General features: G+C 48.4%; 1 protein-coding gene across 5 annotated transcripts in view; it reads left to right on the top strand.

Annotated features, from left to right (window-relative positions):
• SLC3A2 (solute carrier family 3 member 2) overlaps positions 1-24,015 on the top strand; it is a 32,005-nt gene extending 7,990 nt beyond the window's left edge. Inside the window, exons 2-13 of one of the 5 annotated variants that reach the window (XR_008492526.2) lie at positions 5,951-6,043; positions 6,756-6,848; positions 16,172-16,600; positions 17,046-17,219; positions 18,084-18,175; positions 19,629-19,697; positions 19,804-19,862; positions 20,351-20,531; positions 20,639-20,782; positions 21,097-21,250; positions 23,263-23,346; positions 23,459-23,541. Coding sequence is in view for 4 of the 5 variants with exons in the window: in XM_054440395.2 (XP_054296370.1) it covers positions 5,951-6,043; positions 6,756-6,848; positions 16,172-16,600; positions 17,046-17,219; positions 18,084-18,175; positions 19,629-19,697; positions 19,804-19,862; positions 20,351-20,531; positions 20,639-20,782; positions 23,263-23,346; positions 23,459-23,821 (1,781 nt within the window). In the remaining variant the exon portion in view is untranslated. Of the gene's footprint in view, positions 1-5,950; positions 6,044-6,755; positions 6,849-15,042; positions 15,062-16,171; positions 16,601-17,045; positions 17,220-18,083; positions 18,176-19,628; positions 19,698-19,803; positions 19,863-20,350; positions 20,532-20,638; positions 20,783-21,096; positions 21,251-23,262; positions 23,347-23,458 lie in introns of those variants that run through there. The other 4 variants (XM_054440395.2, XM_054440397.2, XM_063671760.1 and 1 more) reach the window with 4 other exon arrangements.
• The last annotated feature ends 541 nt before the right edge of the window (positions 24,016-24,556 follow it).

Below are 24,556 nucleotides of genomic sequence, written 5' to 3'. Positions count from 1 at the left end.
AGTGCTGGGATTACAGGCGTGAGCCACCACGCCCGACCGCTAATTTTTTTTTGTGTTGAGACAGAGAGTCCCACTCTGTTGCCCAGGCTGGAGTGCATTGGCGCAATCTCGGCGCACTGCAACCTCCACCTCCTGGGTTCAAGCAATTCTGCCTCAACCTCCCATGCCCAGCCCCCGTTTAAACACTTGGAACTGAGGAAATGACTAGTGATGGGTCCATGGACAAGCAGACTTACTATGAGTTAGTAAGTTTTGGCTAGGACTTCAGTTACTGCCTGACACCTGTAAGTCCCCACTGTAATGTGGGGATAATGATGATGCTTTGGGTTTCCAGGTCTCAATGTCAGCTCAGATCTTGTGCCCAAAATCCTCAAAGTGTTTAGGCATTTCCTAAACACTCAGTTATCTGAGTAGGTGATATGTTGACATTCTCCCTTTTAGAAGGAGCTGGCAGAACCGTTACAGTTTTAGGATCCTTTCCTAGGGATTTGTGTACCTCTTCAGTAATTGAGTTTTGGATGTGAAAGTTGGTTCAGCCAGGTGCGGTGGCTCATGCCTGTAATCCCAGCACTTTGGGAGGCTAAGGCGGTCAGATCACTTGAGGTCAGGAGTTTGAGACCAGCCTGGCCAATGTGGCGAAACCCCGTCTCTACTAAAAATACAAAAATTAGCTGGGCATGGTGGCGTGTGCCTGTAATCCCAGCTACTAGGGAGGCTGAGGCAGGAGAGTCCCTTGAACCCTGGAGGTGGAGGATGTTGCAGTGAGCCTAGATCGCACCGCTGCACTCCAGCCTGGGCAACAGAGCAAGACTCTGTCTCCAAAAAAAAAAAAAAAAAAAAAAAGTTGGCTTAGATCCAGGAGCTGAATTAAGGATTTTGACTGTTTATTGTGGTGATTGCTTTAGCTGCCTCTTCCTCCTCTATTCTTGCCTTTTTCTGTTTGTAGATGTGTAGTAGCATCCTTTTTGGCCATCCATATATTTTTCCCCTAAGGATGCCATACTCTATTGTATCCACAACTCTGTGAGTCAAACTCCCCATGGCTACCCCTGCAACATTGACAGTTTTATGGTAGTTGCATATTTCTGGCTTTTGGCAGCTAAGCAGTGCTACCTGGCCTCTGTTATGTGTTGGGAGATACTTCCCCGTATATCTTGAGTAGCTCAGCTCTGTGACTGCTTCTCCTGTCATCAGCTGGGGACTGCTCAGAAGCCACCACTGAATTTCTAAGTGATGCTGATGCCCACCGATGTCACCAGTATATTCCTGATGGTCTTGTAAATGTGTCCTTCGGGTCTTTTCTTGGAACACCATTCTCTGGTCTCACATAGTACAGTACAGTATGTATATCTATTCCAGCGTGCCCACTTTTTTCAGCCACTTTTTTTTTTTTTTTGGATAGAGTTTTGCTCTTGTCGCCCAGGCTGGAGTGCAATGGTGTGATCTTGGCTCATTGCAACCTCTGCCTCCTGGGTTCAAGAGATTCTGCCTCAGCCTCCCAAGTAGCTGGGATTACAGGTGCCTGCCACCATCCCCAGCTAATTTTTGTGTTTTTAGTAGAGATGGGGTTTCACCATGTTGGCCATGCTGGTCTTGAACTCCTGACCTCAGGTGATCCACCCTGGTGGGTATGTTAATTGTGGTAGTTTCTTTGCTTTTTTTGGGGGGAAGGGGTGGGGGGTCTCACTCTATTGCCCAGGCTGGAGCTCAGTGGCACAATCTTGGCTCACTGTAACTTCTGTCTCCTGGGTCCAAGCTATTCTCGTGCCTCAGCCTCCCAGGTAGCTGGGATTACAGGTGTGTGCCATCAAACCTGGCTAATTTTTGTATTTTTAATAGAGATGAGCCTTCACCATGTTGGCCAGGTTGATTGCAAGCTCCTGACCTCAGGTGATCTGCCCTCCACAGCCTCCCAAAGTGCTGGGATTACAAGGTGAGCCACCGCATCTGGCCCTGCTTTTTTGGTCTGTGAGCCAGAATAGTATCTGTTGTTATCCTCTAACATCTCATCAGTTCTGTACTTGAGGATACTTTATCAGGTGGATTTTTGGAACAGGGAGATTGAATAAAAACTTAAACTTGCTCATCCTTTTTACAAGTCAATATAGTATTGCATTACCTCCGTGAATGCTGTGGTTCTCCCTTTTAGAGTAGATGTCAGTTAAAATTCAGACTGTCGCATTCCACCTTATCTTTTGGTTTCTGGAAAAAACTTTAAGGTGAATCTGCTATTTCTTTTTTCTTTTTCTTTCTTTCTTTTTTTTTTTTTTTTTGAGATGGAGTTTCTTGTTGCTCAGGGTGGAGTGCGATGGCCTGATCTCGGCTCACCGCAACCTCCGCCTCCCAGGTTCAAGTGATTCTCCTGCCTCAGCCTCCTAAGTAGCTGGGATTACAGGCATGCGCTACCACGCCCGGCTAATTTTTTGTATTTTTAGTAGAGATGGGGTTTCTCCATGTTGGTCAGGCTGATCTTGAACTCCTGACCTCAGATGATGCGCCCACCTCGGCCTCCCAAAGTGCTGGGATTACAGGTGTGAGCCACCGTGCCTGACCTATTTCCCTTTTTTCTTTTCCTTTTTCTTTTCTTTTTTTTTTTTTTGAGACAGAGTCTCGCTCTGTCTCCAGGCTGGAGTGTAGTGGCCCGACCTCGGCTCACTGCACTTTCCGCCTCCTGGGTTCGAGCTCTTCTCCTGTTTCAGCCTCCCGAGTAGCTGGGATTACAGGCGTGCACCATCACACCCAGCTAATTTTTGTGTTTTTAGTAGACACGTGGTTTCACCATGTTGGCCAGGATGGTCTCGATCTCCTGACCTTTTGATCCGCCCGCCTCTGCCTCCCAAACTGCTGGGATTACAGGTGTGACCCACCGTGCCCGGCAGCTTCCCTCCTTTCTTTAAATTTAATTTAATTTTAAAAATTAAGATGTTTGTCTCACTATGTTGCCCAGGCTGGTCTCAAACTGTTGGCCACAAACAATCCTCCCACCTCAGCCTTTCAGAGTGCTGGGATTATAGGCATGAGCCACCATGCCTGACCCCTTTTGTCTTTAACATGTTTTTGACACATTTTGCCTATCTTTTATGTCCTGGTTCTTTCAGATTTAGTCATTTCTAGTATTCTAGTTAGAAATTTTCTACAAATTATTTTACAAATGTTCTACAAATTATTTTTCAAAAAAAAATTTTTTTTTGAGACAGTCTCACTCTTGTCGCCCAGGCTGGAGTGCAATGGCATGATCTTGGCTCACTGCAACCTCTTCCACCCGGGTTCAAGCGATTCTCCTGCCTCAGCCTCCTGAGTAGCTGCGATTACAGGCTCCTGCCACCACGCCCAGCTAATTTTTGTATTTTTAGTAGAGACGAGGTTTCACCGTGTGGTCCGGGCTGTTCTCAAACTCCTGACCTCAGGTGATCTGCCTGCTTTGGCCTCCCAAAGTGCTAGGATTACAGGTGTGAGCCACCACGCCTGGCCTATTTTTCAAATTTCCAAATTTTTACTACTATAACCAGTGCTGCAGTGAAGTCTTTTATATATTGCTTTGTGTACATGTGTGAGAGTTTCTCTAGGGTATGAATCTAGCTAGGACTGTTGGTGGGTAAAAGGGTATTTTCATTCTTTTTTTTTTTGAGACGGAGTCTCACTCTGTCGCCCAGGCTGGAGTGCAGTGGCACGATCTCCGCTCACTGCAGCCTCCGCCTCCCAGGTTCACGCCATTCTCCTGCCTCAGCCTCCCGAGTAGCTGGGACTACACGCCTGGCTAATTTTTTGTATTTTTAGTGGAGACGGGGTTTCACCATATTAGCCAGGATGGTCTCAATCTCCTGACCTCGTGATCTGCCCGCCTCGGCCTCCCAAAGTGCTGGGATTACAGGCGTGAGCCACCGTGCCTGGCCAAGGGTATTTTCATTCTATAGGCGGTTGCAAATTGCTCTCCCAGACCGGATGTACCAACTAATGTTGCCACTTATGCAATTTGTATCCTCCTAATCACTTAGTTTAGTCAGATGTTTTCGTATTGCCAATCTGATGGACGTGAAATTCTATTTTCTTGCCATTTTAATTTGCACTTTCCAGATTACTAATGAGGTTTTGTAATCTTTACCATTCTTTTGTATATCTAATTTTGTGAATTGGCTTTTTTTTTTATTTTGAGACAGTCTCATTCTGTCGCCCAGGCTGGAGTGCAGTGGTGTGATTTCAGTTCACTGCAACCTCTGCCTCCCATGTTCAAGTGATTCTTCCACCTCAGCCTCCCAAATAGCTGGGACGACAGGCGTGCACCACCATGCCCCGCTAATTTTTGTATTTTTAGTAGAGACAGGGTTTCACCATGTTGGCCAGGCTGGTCTCAAACTCCTGACCTCAAGTGATCCACCCACCTCGGCCTCACAAAGTGCTGGCATTACAGGTGTGAGACACCACGCCTGGCCTGAATTGGCTATTTCTATTATGTGATTAGAACAGAATTTCTATTTGGTGAGCCGGATGCAGTGGCTCACATCTGTAATCCCAGCACTTTGGGAGACGAGATGGGCGGATCACAAGGTCGAGACCATCCTGGCTAATACGGTGAAACCCTGTCTCTACTAAAAATACAAAAAATTAGCCGGGCGTGGTGGCGGGCACCTGTAGTCCCAGCTACTCTGGAGGCTGAGGCAGGAGAATGGTGTGAACCCAGGAGGCGGAGCTGCAGTGAGCCAAGATTGCGCCACTGCACTCCAGCCTGGGTGATAGAGCGAGACTCCATCTCAAAAAAAAAGAATAGAATTTCTATTTGGTGATTTTTTTTCTTGATGATTATTGGGCTTTTTCTTACTGGTTTTTAGTGATAATTTTTATGTTTCATCTACTTTGTTAGTTGTATTAGTTTCAGATAGTATGTCCTCTATTTGTGGCTTGTCTTTTCAGTTTGTTATGGCAAGTTGTGATGCATAATTTTTTCTCTTTTAATGTTGCACAATTTATTTGTCTTTTTCTTCATGATTTATTCTTTTGTGTATTTTTTTTTTTTTTTTGAGTTGGAGTGTTGCTCTGTCGCCCAGGTTGGAGTACAGTGGTGTGATCTCAGCTCATTGCAACCTCCGCCTCCCGGGTTCAAGCTCTTCTCCTGCCTCAGCCTCCTGAGTAGCTGGGATTACAGGTGCCTGCCACCACGCCCAGCTAATTTTTGTATTTTTAGTAGAGACAGGGTTTCCCCATGTTGGCTAGGCTGATCTCTGGCCAGGCTGATCTGGAACTCCTGACCTTGTGATCTGCCCGCCCTGGCCTCCCAAAGTGCTGGGATTACAGACGTGAGCCACCGCACCTGGCCTCTTTTGTTTCTTCTTTAAAAACTCTTTCCTTATCCTGATGTCAGAAAGATATTCTTATTTTCTTCTAAAATTTTATTTATTTACTTATTTATTTATTTTTTTTGAGACAGAGTCTCACTTTGTCGCCAGCCTGGAGTGCAGTGGCGCGATCTCAGCTCACTGCAACCTCTGCCTCCCAGGGTCAAGCTATTCTCCTGCCTCAGCCTCCCAGGTAGATGGGACTACAGGCGTGGGTCACCACGCCCAGCTAATTCTTGTATTTTTAGTAGAGATGGGGTTTTTTACCATGTCAGCCAGGATGGTCTCGATCTCTTGACCTTGTGATCTGCCTGCCTCGGCCTCCCAAAGTGCTGGGATTACAAGTGTGAGCCACCGTGCCTGGCCTATTTGATTACTTAGAATATAATTTTGTGATTGGTGTGAAGCAGTGATCTAATTTTAGTTTTTTATAGTGCCATTTGGTAAATAGTTCATTCTTTTCCCAGTGATTATATTATCTCTGTCATATTGTTTCAAGTATGCATGAGTTATTTTTAGCCTCGTTTTCTGTTCCTTTGGACACTTGCCCATCCCTGTGTCTTTAGCATACTATGATTGTTACTTTATATATTATTATTATTATTATTTTTTTTTTGTAGAGTTGGGGTCTCACTGTGTTGCCCAGACTGGTCTCGAACTCTTGGCCTCAAGTGATCCTCCTCCCTCAGCTTCCCAGAATGCCGAGATTATAGGTAATTATTATTATTATTGTTATTATTATTATTATTTGAGACGGAGTCTTGCTCTGTTGCCCAGGCTGGAGTGCACTGGTGCGATCTCCGCTTACTGCAAGCTCCGCCTCCTGGGTTCCAGTGTTTCTCCTGCCTCAGCTTCCTGAGTAGCTGGGACTACAGGCGCCCGCTACCACACCTGGCTAATTTTTATATTTTTAGTAGAGATGGAGTTTCAGCGTATTGGCCAGGCTGGTCTCAAACTCCTGACCCTGTGATCCGCCTGCCTCGGCCTCCCAAAGTGCTGGGATTACAGGCGTGAGCCACTGCACCCGGCCTGATTACAGGTAATTATTACTTTAGCAGATAACATGCCTGCTGCCTGGTAGGGCTTGTCCTTTTTTTTTTTTTTTTTTTGGTATGAAGTCTTGCTCTGTTCCCCAGGCTGCAGTGCAGTGGCGTGATCTTGGCTCACTGCAACCTCTGCCTCCCAGGTTCAAGCAATTCTCCTGCCTCAGCTTCCCAAATAGCTGGGATTTCAGGCGCCCGCACCATGCCTGACTAATTTTTTGTATTTTTAGTAGAGACGGGGTTTTGCCATGTTGGCCAGCCTGGTCTCGAACTCCTGATCTCAGGTGATCCGCCCATCTCAGCCTCCCAAAGTGCTGGGATTACAGGCATGAGCCACTGTGCCCAACCATACTTTATATATTATTATTATTATTATTTGTAGAGACGGGGTCTGACTGTGTTACCCAGGCTGGTCTTCAACTCTTGGCCTCAAGTGATCCTCCTGCCTCAGCTTCCAAGAATGCTGAGGTTACAGGTAATTATTATTTTAGCAAATAACATGCTTGCTATCCGGTAGAATTTGTCTTTAAAAATATGATTTTTTTTCTTTAAAGATATCTTTACTATTCTTGGCCCTTTTCTCTTGCACATGAATTACAGAATCATCTTACAAAGTTCTCACCACCAGATATTAAGATTTGTATTAGAATTGAATTTGGATTTTTAGATTGTTTGGGGAGCACTAATTTCTTTATGACATCAAATGTTTATTTTATTATTATTATTATTATTATTTGAGATGGAATCTTGCTCTGTCGCCCAGGCTGGAGTGCAGTGGCGCGATCACGGCTCACTGCAACCTCCGCTTCCTGGGTTCACGCCATTCTCCTGCCTCAGCCTCCCAAGTGGCTGGGACTACAGGCGCACGCCGCCACGCCTGGCTAATTTTTTTTTTTGTATTTTTGGTAGAGACAGGGTTTCACCATGTTAGCCAGGATGGTCTCGATCTCCTGACCTTGTGATCCGCCTGCCTGGCCTCCCAAAGTGCTGGGATTACAGGCGTAAGGCACTGCACCTGGCCCTCAGTTTTTTTTTTAAAAAAGAATTCATTAGCTGAGTGCAGTGGCTCACGCCTCTAATGCTAGCACTGTGGGAGGCAGATCACTTGAACAGGAGTTCGAGACCAGCTTGGACAACATGGCAAAACCCTGTCTCTACCAAAAAATACAAAAATTAACCAGGCATGGTTGGTTGCATGCTCCTGTAATACCAGCTGTTCAGGAGGCTGAGGTGGGAGGATTGCTTAAGCTGAGGAAGTCAAGGCTGTAGTAAGCCAAGATCACACTACCGCACTCCAGCCTGGGCAACAGAGAGAGACCCTGTCTCAAAAAAACCCAAGAAACAGAAAACAGAATTTATCTTTAGTTTCTCTATAGTCCAGCCACCTTTTAAGAGACTTGGTGTTGAAATTAACCAATTTTTTCTTTCTTTGAGACGGAGTTTCACTCTTGTTGGCCAGGCTAGAGTGCAATGGGTCGATCTCGGCTCACTGCAACCTCTGCCTCCCTGGTTCAAGCGATTCTCCTGCCTTATTCTCCCGAGTAGCTGGGATTACAGGCATGTACCACTACACCTGGCTAATTTTGTATTTTTAGTTGAGACGGGGTTTCTCCATGTTGGTCAGGCTGGTGTTTAACTCCTGGCTGCAGGTGATCCGCCTGCCTCGGCCTCCCAAAGTGTTGGGATTACAGGTGTGAGCTACTGCGCCTGGCCTAACCAATTTTTTAGTTGCAGAATGAGTGATATTTCAAATTCAATTTTCTATTACACCATACCATAGTCTAAATATCTACTTCTCAATGTTTTATATTCTCTTTTCACCTTATTGATTATAAAATATATATATATTTTTCAGACAGGGTTTCGCTCTGTGGACTTTGCTGGAATGTAGTGGTGTGATCTCAGCTTACTGCACCCTCAACTTCCCAGGCTCAAGCGATAGCTCCCACCTCAGCCTCCCGAGTAGCTGGGACTACAGGCATGTGCAACCATACTCAGCTAATTTAAAAAATTTTTTGTGGCCAGGTGCGGTGGCTCACGTCTGTAATCCTAGCATTTTGGGAGGCCGAGGCGGGCAGATCATGAGGTCAGGAGTTCGGGAACAGCCTGGCCAACATTAGTGAAACCCCGTCTCTACTAAAAATACACAAATTAGCCGGGCATGGTGGTGGGCCCCTGTAGTCCCAGGTACTCTGGGAGGCTGAGGCAGGAGAATCACTTGAACCTGGGAGGCGGAGATTGCAGTGAGCTGAGATCACGCCACTGCACACCAGCCGGGGTGACAGTGCGAAACTCTGTCTCAAAAAAAAAAAAAATTTGTACAGACAAGGTCTCACTATATTGCCCAATCTGGTCTTGAACTCCTGGGATCAAGTAATCCTCCTACCTTGGCCTTGCAAAGTGCTGGGAGTACTAGGTGTGAGCCACCACGCCCGGCCAGCTAATTAAAATCAAACTTTTTTTTTATAGAGACACGGGGTCTTGCTACGTTGCCCTGTCCGGTCTCAAACTTCCGGGCTCTAATGATTCTCCCATTTTGGCATCCCAAAATTACAGATGTGAGCCATGGCACCTGGCCAGGCTCATCAGTTATTTGTTTTTTTGTTTATTTCTAATTTTTATTTTAATTATTTTAGACCAGATCTAGCTCTGTTGCCCAGGCTAGAGTGCAGTGGTGCAATCATAACTCACTGTAGCCTCAACCTCCCGGGCTCAAGTGGTCCCTCCTACCTCAGCTTCCCAAGTAGCTGGGACCACAGGTACTTGCACCATGCCCAGCTAATATATATATATATATATATTTTTTTTTTTGGAGAAAGAGTCTCAAATAATTTATGTAGATCTTCCCTCTGCCCAGAGATACAGAGTTTAACTCTGTACTTTTTGAGTGCGGGCTGCGCTTAGTGACTCTCTTCCTCAGAGTGTGATGACAAAGTTTTGGGTCAGGGGAGGGAGAAAATGAGGATGCAGTATTGTGTGATCATGACTGCAGAAACAGCTGGTGTTGGAGGGCCTCAGTGATCATTTTAAGGTCTCTTATTGCTACTTAGCTTTTTTGATGAGACTAAGTATTCTGTCTCTGATCAGTTGAATATCTGATGTCATTAATCCAAGGATAGTATGTTAAAAGTTCTACCCCATATTTTCCACGTACTGACCTGCTATTTTTCTGGTGTTTATCTTTTAGTATTTGGTTGCATTTGAGAGAATGGCTTGCTGCAATGTTGTTCATTTGTCTAACTTACTTGAATAGTGGATACTTTTCAGATGGTTCATTTATTTCTCTTCTCCTAAGAGATGGCTTTGGTTCTCTATTTCTTTCACTCTTTCTGGCTTTTATCCCCACTTTGCATTCGTCACGCTTTACTAAGACAACCCTGACAGTTCTCTTCTTTAGCAGCCAGTGTCCCTCCTATAGGATTCATAGTAACAATTGATAGTATTCTGACATCGGTTCTTCAGATAGTAGCTGCGAAGTGAACTGCTTTGGTTGGAGTCTCTTTCTCTGCTTTAATTTCAGCCACGCCTTGACTTCCAAATGCTCAATTCCTCACTCATCTTTCCTTTTTCTTTTCTTTTTTTTTTTTGGAGATAGAGTCTTGCTCTGACACCGAGGCTGGAGTGCAGTGGTGCAATCTCAGCTTACTGCAACCTCCGCCTCCCAGGTTGAAGCGATTCTCCTGCCTCAGCCAAGTAGCTGGGATTACAGGCACCTGCCATCGTGTGTGACTAATTTTTGTATTTTTAGTAGAGATGGGGATTTGCCATGTTGGCCAAGCTGGTCTCGAACTCCTGACTTCAAATGATCTGCCCGCCTCATTCTTCCAAAATGCTGGGATTACAGGCATGGGCCCCCACAGTGGCCTCATTTTTCAAATGGCTAAAATCTTCAAGATTTCTGGCTGATTGGTATTTTAGAGGCAGCTTTGATGTTTTGTTTCTGGGTCTTTGGAATAGAGTCTTGGGCTTTGGAAGATTTATGGAGGCTGTTGGACAGAGACAGTCTCCTGAAGAGTTTCTAGCTATCCTCCCATCTTTGCCTTTAGAAATCCTTCTTAGATGTGGCCAGGCGCAGTGGCTCATGCCTGTAATCCCAGCACTTTGGGAGGCCGAGGCGAGGGGATCACGAGATCAGGAGATAAAGACCATCCTGGCTAACACGGTGAAACCCCGTCTCTATTAAAAATACACACAAAAAAATCAAAATTATCTGGGTGTGGTGGCAGGCACCTGTAGTCCGCAGGAGAATAGCGTGAACCTGGAAGGCAGAGCTTGCAGTGAGCTGAGATTGCACCACTGCACTCCAGCCTGGGCGACAGAGCTAGACTCCAGCTCAAAAAAAAAAAAAAAAGTCCTTCTTAGTTGTTTTTAGTTGTTTGTTTGTTTTTCGAGATGGAGTTTCGCTCTTGTTGCCCAGGCTGAAGTGCAATGGCATGATCTGGGTCCATTGCAGTCTCTGCCTCCCAGGTTCAAGCGATTCTCCTGCCTCAGCCTCCTGAGTAGCTGGGATTACAGGCAGCCACCACCATGCCCAGCTCATTTTTGTATTTTTAGTAGAGACGGGGTTTCACCATATTGGCCAGGCTGGTCTCAAACTCCTGACCTCAGGTTATCCGCCCGCCTCGGCCTCCCAAAGTGCTGGGATTGCAGGCATGAGCCACTGCGCCCAGCCTGTTTGTTTGTTTTCAGATAGGGTCACCCTGTCAGCCAGGCTGGAATGCAATGGTGTGATTGTGATCACAGCTCACTGCTGCCTCAACCTGAGGGCTCAAGTGATCCTCCCACTTCAGCCTGCTTAGTAACTGGGACCACATGGGTGAGCCACCATGCCTGGCTAATTTATTAACTTTTGTAGAGGTGGGGTCTCCCTATGTTGCCGAGGCTGGTCTCAAACTACTGGGCTTAAGTGATCCTCCTGCCTTGGCTTCCCAGAGTGCTGGGATTAAAGGCATGAGCCGCTGTGCCTGGTCAATCCTTTTTACATGTTTGAGGAAAAATAAATGTCCTGTTTTCAGGCTAGATCAAGTAATAATCCTCATGTGTTAGGAAGCATGTGACATGGATTTTTGCAGCAGAGGGTTAGAAAGGAACTTTCTTTATATACTTGGCCCTCTGCATTTCAGGGTTCCACCGCCATCTGCCTGTCTGGGTGTAAAGTGGACCTTATTGGCATCTGGGCTGCCAAACTGCTTTTTTTCCTTTGCTTTGCCCAGCCTTCTCTTGAAGGCTAAATTCTTGAAAAATTATATTCTTTGCATTCCTATAGTAAATATTAAGCTTTATATCAACACATATGGCAGGATCTGAGGCTCTCTACTCACCTCTGGTCCCTTTCTCTAGTCTTTTCTCTGTAGTCTTTTTGTTTTCCTGTCCTCCATCTCCTAATTTATTAGTTTTATTATTATTTTTATATTATTTTTTTGAGACAGAATTTTGCTCTTGTTGCCCAGGCTGGAGTGCAATGGCGCGATCTTGCCTCACTGCAACCCCTGCCTCCTGGGTTCAAGTGATTCTTCTGCCTCAGCCTCCTGAGTAGCTGAGATTACAGGCACGCACCACCATGCCTGGCTAATTTTTGTATTTTTAGTAGAAACGGGGTTTCACCATGTTAGCCAGGCTGATCTTGAATTCCTGACCTCAATTGATCCGACTACCTCAGCCTCCCGAAGTGCTGGGATTACAGGTGTGAGCCACAGTGCCTGACAGTTTGTTTTATTTTGGTTGAACTGTTCCAAGTCTCAGTTTGTTTTCCTGCAGTAACAGGTTCATCTTGATATGATACAGTGTTATTTAAATTCCTTTTCATTTTCCTGCCTTTGTCTTCACATGCTAGTTTTTTTCAGTTGTTTCTTTTTTCTTTCTCCTTTTCTTTTTTTTTTTTTTTTTTTGAGAGATAGTCTTGCTGTGTTGCCCAGGTTGCAGTGCAGTGGTGCGATCTGGGCTCACTGCAACCTCTGCCTCCTGGGTTCAAGTGATTCTCTCACCTCAGCCTCCGGAGTAGCTGGGATTACAGGTGCCCACCACTACACCTGGCTAATTTTTGTATTTTTAGTAGAGACAAGAGTTTCACCATGTTGGCCAGGCTGGTCTTGAACTCCTGACCTCAATTGATCTGCCTGCCTTGGTCTCCCAAAGTGCTGATTACAGGTGTGACCCACCATGCCTAGCCTGTTTAGTTGTTTCTAAGAAGGGAGATATTGGTTTTGATTGACATAGTTCATCCACTTATTTACCAAACGCTTGCGAAGTGCCTACTATGTGCTGCCTCCGAAAAGGCAGGTTCATCGACAGTAGCACAAGGCTCCTGCCACTTGTCTTCAAGGACAAAGAGACATCCAGACAAAGAAATGTAATAAACAAATGGGACATGATTGTAGCAGAGGCAGATGCATGGTGGAGGGAAAGTAATTTTGTCTGGGGAGTTGAGAAAAGCTGTCACTTGAGCTAGATCTTGAATGAATAGGAACTCATGAGGTTGAGTGGGCAAACAGGAAGGGCCAACAGCAGAGGTCTGGCATGTACAACTTGCAGAGGCCTGAAAAAGCCTGGTGTGTTGTGAGTCTGGCAGGTGTTTGAAGGCTGATGTGGCTGGAGGGTAGTGCCTGTGAAGTGGGTAGTGGCTGATAAGATTAGAGAGGCAAGCTGTTATCCTCTTTATGCATGCAGAAGGAATTGACTTCAGGCTGGGCATGGTGGCTCATGCCTGTAATCCCAGCACTTTGGGAGGCCGAGGCGGGCAGATCACCTGAAGTTAGGAGTTCAAGTCCAGCCTGGCCAACATGGTGAAACCCTGTCTCTCCTAAAAATACAAAATTAGCCGGGTGTGGCGGTGCACGCCTCCTATAATCCCAGCTACTGGGGAGCCTCAGGCAGAAGAATCGCTTGAACCTGAGAGGCACAGGTTGCAGTGAGCTGAGATCGCACCACTGCACTCCATGCTGGGTGACAGTGTGAGACCCTGTCTCAAAAACAAAAAAACAAAAAACAAAAGGAATTGACTTCAGCCATTTGGAACCATGACGGTCTGTGAGTGAGATACTGTGTCATGTTGGACCATCTCAAAGACAGCTTCTGACCCCACAGTTCTCAACCTTGTTCTTATTTATTTTTAGAGACATGGTCTCGCTCTGTCTCCTAGGCTGGTATGCAGTGGTGCCACCATGGCTCACTGCAGCCTCACAAACTCCCGGACTCAAGTGATCCTCCTGCTTTTGCTTCCCTTGAGTGTTGACATCTCATGGGACTCCAGGGACACATCACCAGTTACAGATGATAATTTTTTTTTTTTTTTTTTGAGACGGAGTCTTGCTCTGTAGCCCAGGCTGGAGTGCAGTGGCATGATCTCAGCTCACTGCAAGCTCCGCCTCCTGGGTTCACGCCATTCTCCTGCCTCAGCCTCCCAGGTAGCTGGGACTACAGGCGCCCGCCACCATGCCTGGCTAGTTTTTTTTTTTTTTTTTTTGTATTTTTAGTAGAGACGGGGTTTCACTGTGTTAGCCAGGATGGTCTCCATCTCCTGACCTCTTGATCCGCCTGCCTCGGCCTCCCAAAGTGCTGGGATTACAGGTGTGAGCCACCACGCCTGGCCTTTTTTTTTCTTTTTTGAGACAGAGTCTCACTCTGTCACCCAGGCTGGAGTGCAGCTGCGCAGTCTTGGCTCACTGCAACCTTTGCCTCTCGGGTTCAAGCGATTCTCATGGCTCACCCCTCCAAGTCTGGGACTACAGGCGTGTGCTACCATGTCCGGTTAATTTTTGTATTTTTAGTAGAGATGGGGTTTCACCATTTTGGCCAGGCTGGTCACGAACTCCTGACCTCAAGTTATCCGCCAGCCTCAGCCTCCCAAAGTGCTGAGATTACAGGTGTCAGCCACCACACCTGGCCTGTTAGTTTTTTTGAGGCAGAGTCTTGCTCTGTCACCCAGACTGGAGTGCAGTGGCCCATTCTCGGCTCACTGCAACCTCTACCTCCTGGGTTCAAGCGATTCTCATGCCACAGCATGAGAAGTGGGATTACAGGGATTAGTAGGTGGGATTACAGGTGTGAGCCACCACACCCAGCCAGGCCCAGATAATTAAAAAAATTTTTTTTTATTTATTTAGAAATGGGGTCTCACTATGTTGCCTAGTCTGGTCTTAAACTCCTGGCCTCAAGCAATCCTCCCTCCTTGGCCTCCTAAAGGGCTAGGTGACAGGCATGAGTCACACTGCGCCCAGCCTTGAGCTTTTGTGCTCGAGATGTAGTCCATTCAGAACCTCTGGTTGGCACTTCTTATCTGGCACACGCAGGGCACCTTGGATCTCTTATCATCTTTGAGCACTGGTCTGAACCCACTTGCTTGCCTTCTCCCAGGGGCTGCCCCGTGCACCCCTTGTTCCTAGGGTGGGGATGGGGTTGGATGCCTGGGGCTGCAGAGGGGACTAGCAGAGGATGACCCTTTTCTCTATGCTATTACTTCAGATCTTGGCTTTTGCTTTCTTCCAAATACACAGCAATCTTGGCTTCCAGCCTAGGTGGGAAAGGGAGAAAGAACCGATTTCCTCCAGCTCCTCTCTGAAAGTAGCCCAACTGGCACTGTTTAGGAACAAGGAGTTCCTGAGAGTGTTGGCACCCCACGGTGTTGATGTCCAGTAGTTCCCTGCTGTGAACCCTGTCTCTGCCCCACTTCAATCCAAGGACCCTGTGGAGGTAATTCTAGAGGAAATTCTAGGCTCCTTCAAAGCCTCTGCAGTACCAGCTGCCTCCAAGGCCTAACATAGTGAAGTGATAGGGAGACAGGACCTTGTGGGAGGCCCTGCAAGGTGGGTAAGAGTCTGGCCATGGCATCTTCTGGTCTATTCTAGAAAAAAGGTGGATGCCTCTGAGACCTAGCTCTGTTATGTTCATTACAGCCCTATCAGTCTCTTCTGGATGTCTGATTCCTAGCTGCCAAACATCCAGGTGCTAGCAGCTGGGGGTGGGGTAGGATAAGAAGGGGGGTGTCTACCTCAACCTTCCTGCCCAAACCATTCATTTTAAAGTACTGTGAAGAAGACTGGATTAGTGTTAATTCAATAAAGTTAACAAAGCAAAGTATTGTAGTGAGTACACAATAAATAGTTGCTGCATGAGGAATTTCTTGAAATGAATTCAAGATGAGTCTTGAAAAACGAGTGGGAGTAAGCCGTGCACGGAAGCAGAGGTCTAACGCCAAGTCCCAGAGGCCTGAGAGGGCAAGCCTTGGTAGGGGAAAAGGCAGAAGTTGTGACTGGCTGCCTCTGAGAGTGCAAGTAGCCATGCAAAGTTGGGAAAACCAGAGGGTGGCCGGAGGATGGTGTTGGAGGATAGTGTTGGGGTAGTCACTAGCCTGCCGCAATGGAAGAAGTGGGGCGTTTGGGGGCGGTAAGGCCTAAAGGGCACTGGAGGGGCCTCGGGATTTGGGGGAGGATCACAGGCTTAGTCCACTTAAAGGTGGCTCCATGCCAAGCCGTCCCAGAATCAGGTTGAAAGAACGTCAGGGTTAGAGAGGTTGGAGATGAGAAATTGGATGACGCAGGAAGTACTGTCGGAGGCGTGTTCCTGACTTTACTACCCTGAGCCGCCCACGGCTGGGGCAGTCCCCGAGGTTCCACCTTAAGGGGCGGGCCGGGGCGGGGCTCCGCTGCCCCTTCCCAGAGACCGCGCCTGCTGCTGAGCAGATGCAGTAGCCGAAACTGCGCGGAGGCACAGAGGCCGGGGAGAGCGTTCTGGGTCCGAGGGTCCGGGCAGGAGTTGAGCCACCATCTGACCGCAAGCTGCGTCGTGTCGCCGGTTCTGCAGGCACCATGAGCCTGGACACCGAGGTGGATATGAAGGAGGTGGAGCTGAATGAGTTAGAACCCGAGAAGCAGCCGATGAACGCGGCGTCTGGGGCGGCCATGTCCCTGGTGGGAGCCGAGAAGAATGGTCTGGTGAAGATCAAGGTGGCGGAAGACGAGGCGGAGGCGGCAGCCGCGGCTAAGTTCACGGGCCTGTCCAAGGAGGAGCTGCTGAAGGTGGCGGGCAGCCCCGGCTGGGTGCGCACCCGCTGGGCACTGCTGCTGCTCTTCTGGCTCGGCTGGATCGGCATGCTGGCGGGTGCCGTGGTCATAATCGTGCGGGCGCCGCGTTGTCGCGAGTTACCCGCGCAGAAGTGGTGGCACACGGGCGCCCTCTACCGCATCGGCGACCTTCAGGGCTTCCAGGGCCACGGCGCCGGCAACCTGGCGGGTGAGTGCAGCGCGCCCCCGCCCCGGGTGCCCCCGGTTGAATCTGGGGGCCTGCACCGACCCCTCCCCTGTCCCCAGACGGATCTAGATGGTTCTCCCCTCCATCCGGTACCGACGACCGTTCCCCCTTCCCCCACCCCCTCCCCGGCACATTGTCCTTCCCTCCTTTCTTTGAAGAAAGCCGACCCGCCCCTCACTCTGTCACGAGGGTGGGTGACTCAGCGTCCTCCCTCCCCGCGGCGCCAGAAGCCAGTTGCAACCGGTTTCTGAAGTAATGTGCAAGACTCCTTACATCAGCTTCTCTGAGTCTTGTGATTCAGACTTGCCTCCCTCTCTCCCTTTCTCCCCTCTCCCCGTCCCACCCTTAGGCTCTGGGAGAAGGGAGACTGGGGAGGTCAGGGGCCTCTCAGAGGGGCCTCACCTGTTAACCCAGCCCCCCATTTCAGGTCTGAAGGGGCGTCTCGATTACCTGAGCTCTCTGAAGGTGAAGGGCCTTGTGCTGGGCCCAATTCACAAGAACCAGAAGGATGATGTCGCTCAGACCGACTTGCTGCAGATCGACCCCAATTTTGGCTCCAAGGAAGATTTTGACAGTCTCTTGCAATCGGCTAAAAAAAAGAGTGGGTGTCCTGGGGTTCCCAAGGAAACAGCTAGAAAGGACTTGGCCAGAGGAAAAGTAGGATAGAACTTTTGTCTGGTTTCCTCCTGACTGGCTCTGAGTTTTCCTAGGACAGGTAGAGGGGAGATTTGTTAGTCTTCAGCCTAAAATGGATTTGTCCAGTCGTTTGGGGGCTTTCTACTTGGCTGTGGAATCTTGAGCAGGTCATTTAACTTCTGGGCTTCAGTGCCCTTATTTGCAAAATGTAGATATTTACTAAACGAGTGGTTTTAAACTTGTAAAACAGTAGTTCTTTGGGGGGGGTGGGGGTGGGAAATCCCAAATATTGTTTTACGACTCGATATAGACACATGTTTAAAAAGGTTCACTTTGGGAGTGGGGAACACAGGGGCCACTTCTCTGCACTATAAACTTTCTGTAAACTTTCTGCCTTCCAATATCTTTTTTTTTTTTTTTTTTGAGATGGAGTCTCACTCTGTCACCCAGGCTGTAGTGCAGTGGAATGATCTCAGCTTACTGCAGCCTCCTCCCCCGGGGGTTAAAGCGATTCTCGTGCCTCAGCCTCCTGAGTAGCTGGGACTACAGCCATGTGCCACCACACCCGGATAATTTTTTTATTTTTAGTAGAGACGATTTTCACCATGTCGACCGGTCTGGTTTTGAACTCACCTGGCCTTCCTTCCAATATCTTAAGGCCTTTCCTTGCTCACATCTGTTTCAATGGAATGAATTTTGCCAGGGTTCAAATTCAAGCTTTTGTACCAAATAATACGTAGGAAACATTCAGTGACTTGCATTTGTGATTTCCTTATTTCCCCTTAACTCATAGACTGTCTCATGACTGCGTCTCCCTCCATTGTTTTAGGCATCCGTGTCATTCTGGACCTTACTCCCAACTACCGGGGTGAGAACTCGTGGTTCTCCACTCAGGTTGACACTGTGGCCACCAAGGTGAAGGTGAGTGTTGGAGCTGATGGCTGGTGGAAGTCAGATGCTGAGGCTGGGATGGTCTTTTCACAGCAATCCCTGTAGACCCAGCCTGGCTCCAGCTGAGGGTCCTTTTGCTCCTTGGGGCCAAGCAGGAACGCCTCCTCCTATAGCCAAAGGATAGGCCAATAGCACACCTGTTTTTCTTGTTCCTTTTCTGACCTCTTATTTTTCTTATTTCCTTGACTGAGGATGAGACAGTGCCAGGAAGGGACCTTCTCAGACATCAGTCTGGAAGTTTGATTTTTCTTTCTTTTGGGAGAGGAAGCCCTTTCTCTGTGAGAATCCTGTCCTGACTGGTTTCCCAGTTCTTGTTTGATGTGTTTGGAATAGAGCCCAGTCTGAAATTATAAGCACTGGGGTACTCCTATGTGTCTGGGACTGTGCCAAGAATTTTATAGATGTTTTCCAATTCCCCGTATAACCATACAAGGTATCTAATTTGCCATAGGCTCAAATCTGTACCCAGTAGGCTAGGAGTAGGGCTTTGAATGTCACCCTAGCTCCTGATGTCTGGGTCCTAGGACACTGACCTGTTCAGAATGGGTAGAACAAAGATGGAAGCAGATACTGACACTGCTGGTAGCTGTGATTCTAAGATAGAATTCTGGACTCCCAGCATTTGGGTAGGACCCCGGGATCATCCAGTTTGGGCCTTGCCAGTTACTAGGGGACCCTTTAAAAGTTGCTGATGAGGGAATGTTTTTGGATGGTTTGGCATGAGGGGCGGTACCCTCAGATGGAAATGGAGACCAGAGGAGAGAGTACATGGCCCAGAGAAAGGGAAGAAAAGGAGAGTGGGGGTGAAGTTCCGCAGTGTGTGCAGGACTGCCAGGATTCCATTCAGCAGCACTGGCCTCTTTTCAAATCTAAACTGCCCTGGGGCTATGCTTTGAATTTCAATCTTTCATCCTTGGCCTTGCTCTGAGCGGTTATTGTACTCACACCTTCCCCAGGCCTCAGGAAACTGGGAGAGGGGGGATCTTGACTGACATTTTAGATCCTGTCTGCTGCTCACTGATTATGACTGTGGACACGTCTCCCTGCTTCTCTGGGTCTGTTTCTTCATCTCTAAAATACGTATGCTAACATTCCAATGCTAAGTGTTAAACGAAGTTATGTTTATGGACATACCTTTTTCTGGGGCCTTTTCTGTGGCTTTCAAAGTTGAAGCTGTGTGATTTACCAGAGGCAAGAATAGAGAACTAAAATGCTGTAGCACTAAGAAAATCGTGAAAGGGTAGAGCTGGAGAGGTCCAAAGGCTAAGCCTTTGTAGTGCAGGTGGGGAAGACCCAGGCAAGGCACAGGACTCTCCGCAGCAACCGGGGAAGTGTGTGGTGGGTGAGGTTTAGTGTGGGCTGGAATTTTCTGAGCCTTTGCCCGAGAACTGATGTCTGTCCTCTATTCTTCTGCCCCCTGTAGGATGCTCTGGAGTTTTGGTTGCAAGCTGGCGTGGATGGGTTCCAGGTTCGGGACATAGAGAATCTGAAGGTGAGTTCCCTTTCCACATTAGGGACAAAGCTTGGGCGAGAACAGAGGGACTCAGCTAGAGCCTAGTAATATTCTCTGGTCCTTGATTCTGCTTTTTTCTTTTTAGGATGCATCCTCATTCTTGGCTGAGTGGCAAAACATCACCAAGGGCTTCAGTGAAGACAGGTGGGTGCAGGCGCCATTGTGCTGACTCAGCTCCATTGTGGGAACCCCTCAGTGGAATGCTAGGCCTAAGAAGGGGGGATTCCTAGTCTAGAGAATTTTCTTTACCTTTATTCTTTCTCTCTTCTTTTTTTTGCTTTTTTTTTTTTTTTTTTTTTTGAGATGGAGTTTTGCTCTTTTTGCCCAGACTTGGGTGCGATGGCGCGATCTTGGCTCACTGCAACCTCTGCCTCCTGGGTTCAAGCGATTCTCCCGCCTCAGCATCCCAAGTAGCTGGGATTACAGACGTAGGCCACCACACCTGGCTAATTTTGTATATTTAGTAGAGATGGGGTTTCTCCATGTTGGTCAAGCTGGTCTCGAACTCCTGACCTCAAATGATCCACCCACCTCGGCCTCCCAAAGTGTTGGGATTACAGGCGTGAGCCACTGCGCCTGGCCCCATTCTTTCTTTCTTATATTAACCATGACCCCCTCCCTCCCCTCGGTAGGCTCTTGATTGCGGGGACTAACTCCTCCGACCTTCAGCAGATCCTGAGCCTACTCGAATCCAACAAAGACTTGCTGTTGACTAGCTCATACCTGTCTGATTCTGGTTCTACTGGGGAGCATACAAAATCCCTAGTCACACAGTACTTGAATGCCACTGGCAATCGCTGGTGCAGCTGGAGTGTGAGTACCACGCTGGTGGGAAAGGGGGCAGATGGGAGAAGAAAGGGTTGTTGGGAGACAGAGGCAGAGGTGGGTTATGGGGCTCACTGGAGTGTCTCTCCCTGTAGTTGTCTCAGGCAAGGCTCCTGACTTCCTTCTTGCCGGCTCAACTTCTCCGACTCTACCAGTTGATGCTCTTCACCCTGCCAGGGACCCCTGTTTTCAGCTACGGGGATGAGATTGGCCTGGATGCGGCTGCCCTTCCTGGACAGGTACTGCTTGCTGTCTTTCTGTCACAGGGAGGTTGTTTATCCATCTTACAATGATGATTCTGGGGATAGCGGCAGATAGACGTGATCCTTGGGGTGAAAATGTGTTTGATTCCTAGTCAGTAGCTGAGTGGCCATGTGGCTTTGGGCAAATTATTTTACCTTTCTGAATTGTGTTCATCCGTTGTGTTACTGCATTTCTTGAAGGGTGGTTAGGATTAAATGAGGGCATGTTTTTAATGGTAATGCCTGGTACCTGGCAGATGTTTGCTATGGTAGCCACCATTCATTTATTCATTCCTTTATTCTTTGGACAGTGGGTACTGTGCTAGGCTCTGTGCCCTCAGGAGCTCATAGTTCAGCGAGGGAGCCAGACAAATAAGTGGAGAAGTACATGGCAGTGGCTGGGCACGGTGGCTCACGCCTGTAATCCCAGCACTTTGGGAGTCTGAGGCGGGTGGATCACTGGAGGTAAGGAGTTCGAAACCAGCCTGGCCAACGGGGTGAAACCCAGTCTCTACTAAAAATACTAAAATTAGCCAGGCGTGGTGGCACACACCTGTAGTCCCAGCTACTGAGGAGGCTGAGGCAAGAGAATCGCTTGAACCAGGAGGCAGAGATTGCAGTGAACTGAGATTGTGCCACTGCACTTCAGCCTGGGCGACAGAGGGAGACTCCTTCTCCAAAAAAAAAAAGAAAGAAAGAAATACATGGTAGGGATACTACTACAAAGGCATTTACTAGCATTAGACACAGGGTTACTGTTGATGCCCGACTTTTTTTTTGTTTGTTTTTTTGTTTTTGTTTTTAAGACAGCATTTCCCTATGTCGCCCAGGCTGGAAGTGCAGTGGCATGATCTTGGTTCATTGCAGCCTCCGCCTCCCAGGCCGAAGTGATCATCCCACCTCAGCCTCCTGAGTAGCTGGGATACGTACCATAGATAGGTGCGTGCCATCATGCCCAGCTGATCTTTTTTTTTTGGAGACAGGGTCTTGCTCTGCCGATCTGGCTGGATTGCAGTGGTGCGATTATGTCTCACTGCAACCTCTGCCTCTTGGGTTCAAGTGATACTCCCGCCTCAGCTTCCCGAGTAGCTGGGAATACAGGCGCACACCACCATGCCCAGCTAATTTTTGTAGAGACAGGCTTTCACTGTTGTTGCCCAGGCTGGTCTCCAACTCCTGGGCTTAATCGATCTGCCTGCCCTGACCTCCCAAAGTGCTGGGACTACAGGTGTGAGCCACTGTGCCTGGCCACAGCTAATTTTTAAAATTTGTAGAGGTGTGGTCTCACTATGTTGCCCAGGCTGGTCTCAAACTCCTGGGTGCAAGTGATCCTCCCACTTGGCCTCCCAAACTGCTATGATTACAGGTGCAAGCCACTGCACCCGACCATCAGCATGATGTTTATAGAACCAGTTATTCATTTGTTTCCACAGATGTTTATAGAATAATTTCTATCTGTTACACTGAGGATACAGCATTGCACAAGAGAGCTGGAGGTGGTTAGATCATTAGATATGCATAAATAAAACGCCAGCTGCTGATCAGTGCTATGCAAAAGAAGGCAGGGTAAGGAGCCTAGAGACTAGGGGATGATGGGGCTTGTTTTATAGAGAGTAGCCATAGGAGACCTGGTAAGATAACCAAGCAGATACCTGAGGGAAGTGAGAGAGCTGGCTGGCAGCCATCTGGGAGCTCCTGGCTGAGGGGCAACAGTGTATGTGTGAGGACCCTGAGGTGGGAGCCTGCCTCACTCGTCCAGTAGAAGTTAGCCAGGCCGGGCGTGGTGGCTTATGCCTGTAATCCCAGCACTTTGGGAGGCCAAGGTGGGTGGATCACCTGAGGTCAGGAGTTCGAGACCAGTCTAGCCCACATGGTGAAACCCTGTCTTTACTAAAAATACAAAAAAATTAGCTGGGTGTGGTGGTGTGCACCTATGGTCAGCTACTTGGGAGGCTGAGGCAGGAGAATTGCTTGAATCCAGGAGGCAGAGATTGCAGTAAGCCAAGATCGTGCCACTGCACTCCAGCCTGAACAGAGTGAGACTCCGTCTCAAAAAAAAAAGTTAGCCAGACAAGAGGTGGGGAGATTATATATTGGTGAGGATGGGAATGGGAAGAGGGATACGGGACAGTGGGCCCAGGGCTTTTTTTTTTGAGACAGGGTCTCACTCTGTTGCCCAGGCTGGAGTACAGTGGTGCAGTCATGGCTCACTGCAAGCTCAAATTCCTGGGTTCAAGTGATCCTCCCTCCTCAGCCTCCCCAGTAGCTGGGACTATAGGGATGTAACACTACACCCAGCTAATTTTTTAAAATTTTGTAGTAGAGATGAGGGCTCATTACGTTCCCGAGGCTGGTTTCAAATGCCTGGGCTCAAGCGATCCTCTTGCCTTTACCTCCCAGACTGCTTGGAATTACAGATGTGAGCCAGCATGCCTGATCCCAGGCCTTTTTAAAGTCCTATTTTCTCTGCTTTTCAGCCTGTGGAGGCTCCAGTCATGCTGTGGGATGAGTCCAGCTTCCCTGACATCCCAGGGGCTGTAAGTGCCAACATGACTGTGAAGGTAAGAGTTCTAGATGGGTAGAACCTGACCAGTGGAGGGTGGGCTGGGCTTGTAGAAGTCTGTACCCAGGGGAGCCCCTCATGCGCTTCTGCTGTGTTTTTATCATTCTTAGGGCCAGAGTGAAGACCCTGGCTCCCTCCTTTCCTTGTTCCGGCGGCTGAGTGACCAGCGGAGTAAGGAGCGCTCCCTACTGCATGGGGACTTCCATGCGTTCTCTGCTGGGCCTGGACTCTTCTCCTATATCCGCCACTGGGACCAGAATGAGCGTTTTCTGGTAGTGCTTAACTTTGGGGATGTGGGCCTCTCGGCTGGGCTGCAGGCCTCTGACCTGCCTGCCAGCGCCAGCCTGCCAGCCAAGGCTGACCTCCTGCTCAGCACCCAGCCAGGCCGTGAGGAGGGCTCTCTGCTTGAGCTGGAACGCCTGAAACTGGAGCCTCACGAAGGGCTGCTGCTCCGCTTCCCCTATGCGGCCTGACCCCAGCCTGACATGGACCCACTGCCCTTCTCCTTTCCTTCCCAGGCTCTTCGGCTTCTGATTTTTCTCTTTTTTTTCCCTTTTTTTTTTTTTAAAAAACAAAAACAAAAACAAATAAACCGTTGCAGATTATAAGTGAACCCCCAAGTAGGGTGTTTTCTGCCTTCAAATAAAAGTCACCCCTGCATGGTGAAGTCTTGTCTTCCCTCTGCTTCTCTCATAGCAGGGATTTCTCTCCTTCCTCCCCTCCTATGCGTCTGCTCCAACTCCTTCATTATTTATGTAGGGTCCAAGGGCCAGAGGAGAGGGGGGCCTCCCAAAGTCAACAGCATGGAGGTGTCAGGGCTGGGAAAGCACCCATGCCTCACCCACGCTGGGCCACGGGGCTTTCTGGACATCTTGGGTCTTGCCGACTCTTAACTTCATCTCCTTCAGCAAAGGGCTCTAGCCAAACATAGTTTTCCTGTTTTTGCAGACTTGGCCTTTCACGGAGAGTGGGGGTGGGATGGTCTGGCTTTTAAAAGGTATTTCTAAAGGATACTAGAGGTCATGCATTCAAGAATTTGTTGAACACTCAGCACGTGCCAGAAACTGTCCCTGTTCTGGGGTCACAGCAGGGAACACAGTACAGAAATTCCTGCCTCCTTGGGGCTCATACTCTTGTGGGGAGCAAAGGAAAAAGAGACAGCTGTTGCAGTGCGGTGGATATGGTGACAGTGTTTTTATGGAGGAAAA

The sequence above is a fragment of the Pongo pygmaeus genome, chromosome 9, assembly GCF_028885625.2.
Source record: "Pongo pygmaeus isolate AG05252 chromosome 9, NHGRI_mPonPyg2-v2.0_pri, whole genome shotgun sequence".
NCBI lineage: Eukaryota > Metazoa > Chordata > Mammalia > Primates > Hominidae > Pongo > Pongo pygmaeus.
This window is presented reverse-complemented; position numbering and strand designations above follow the sequence as displayed.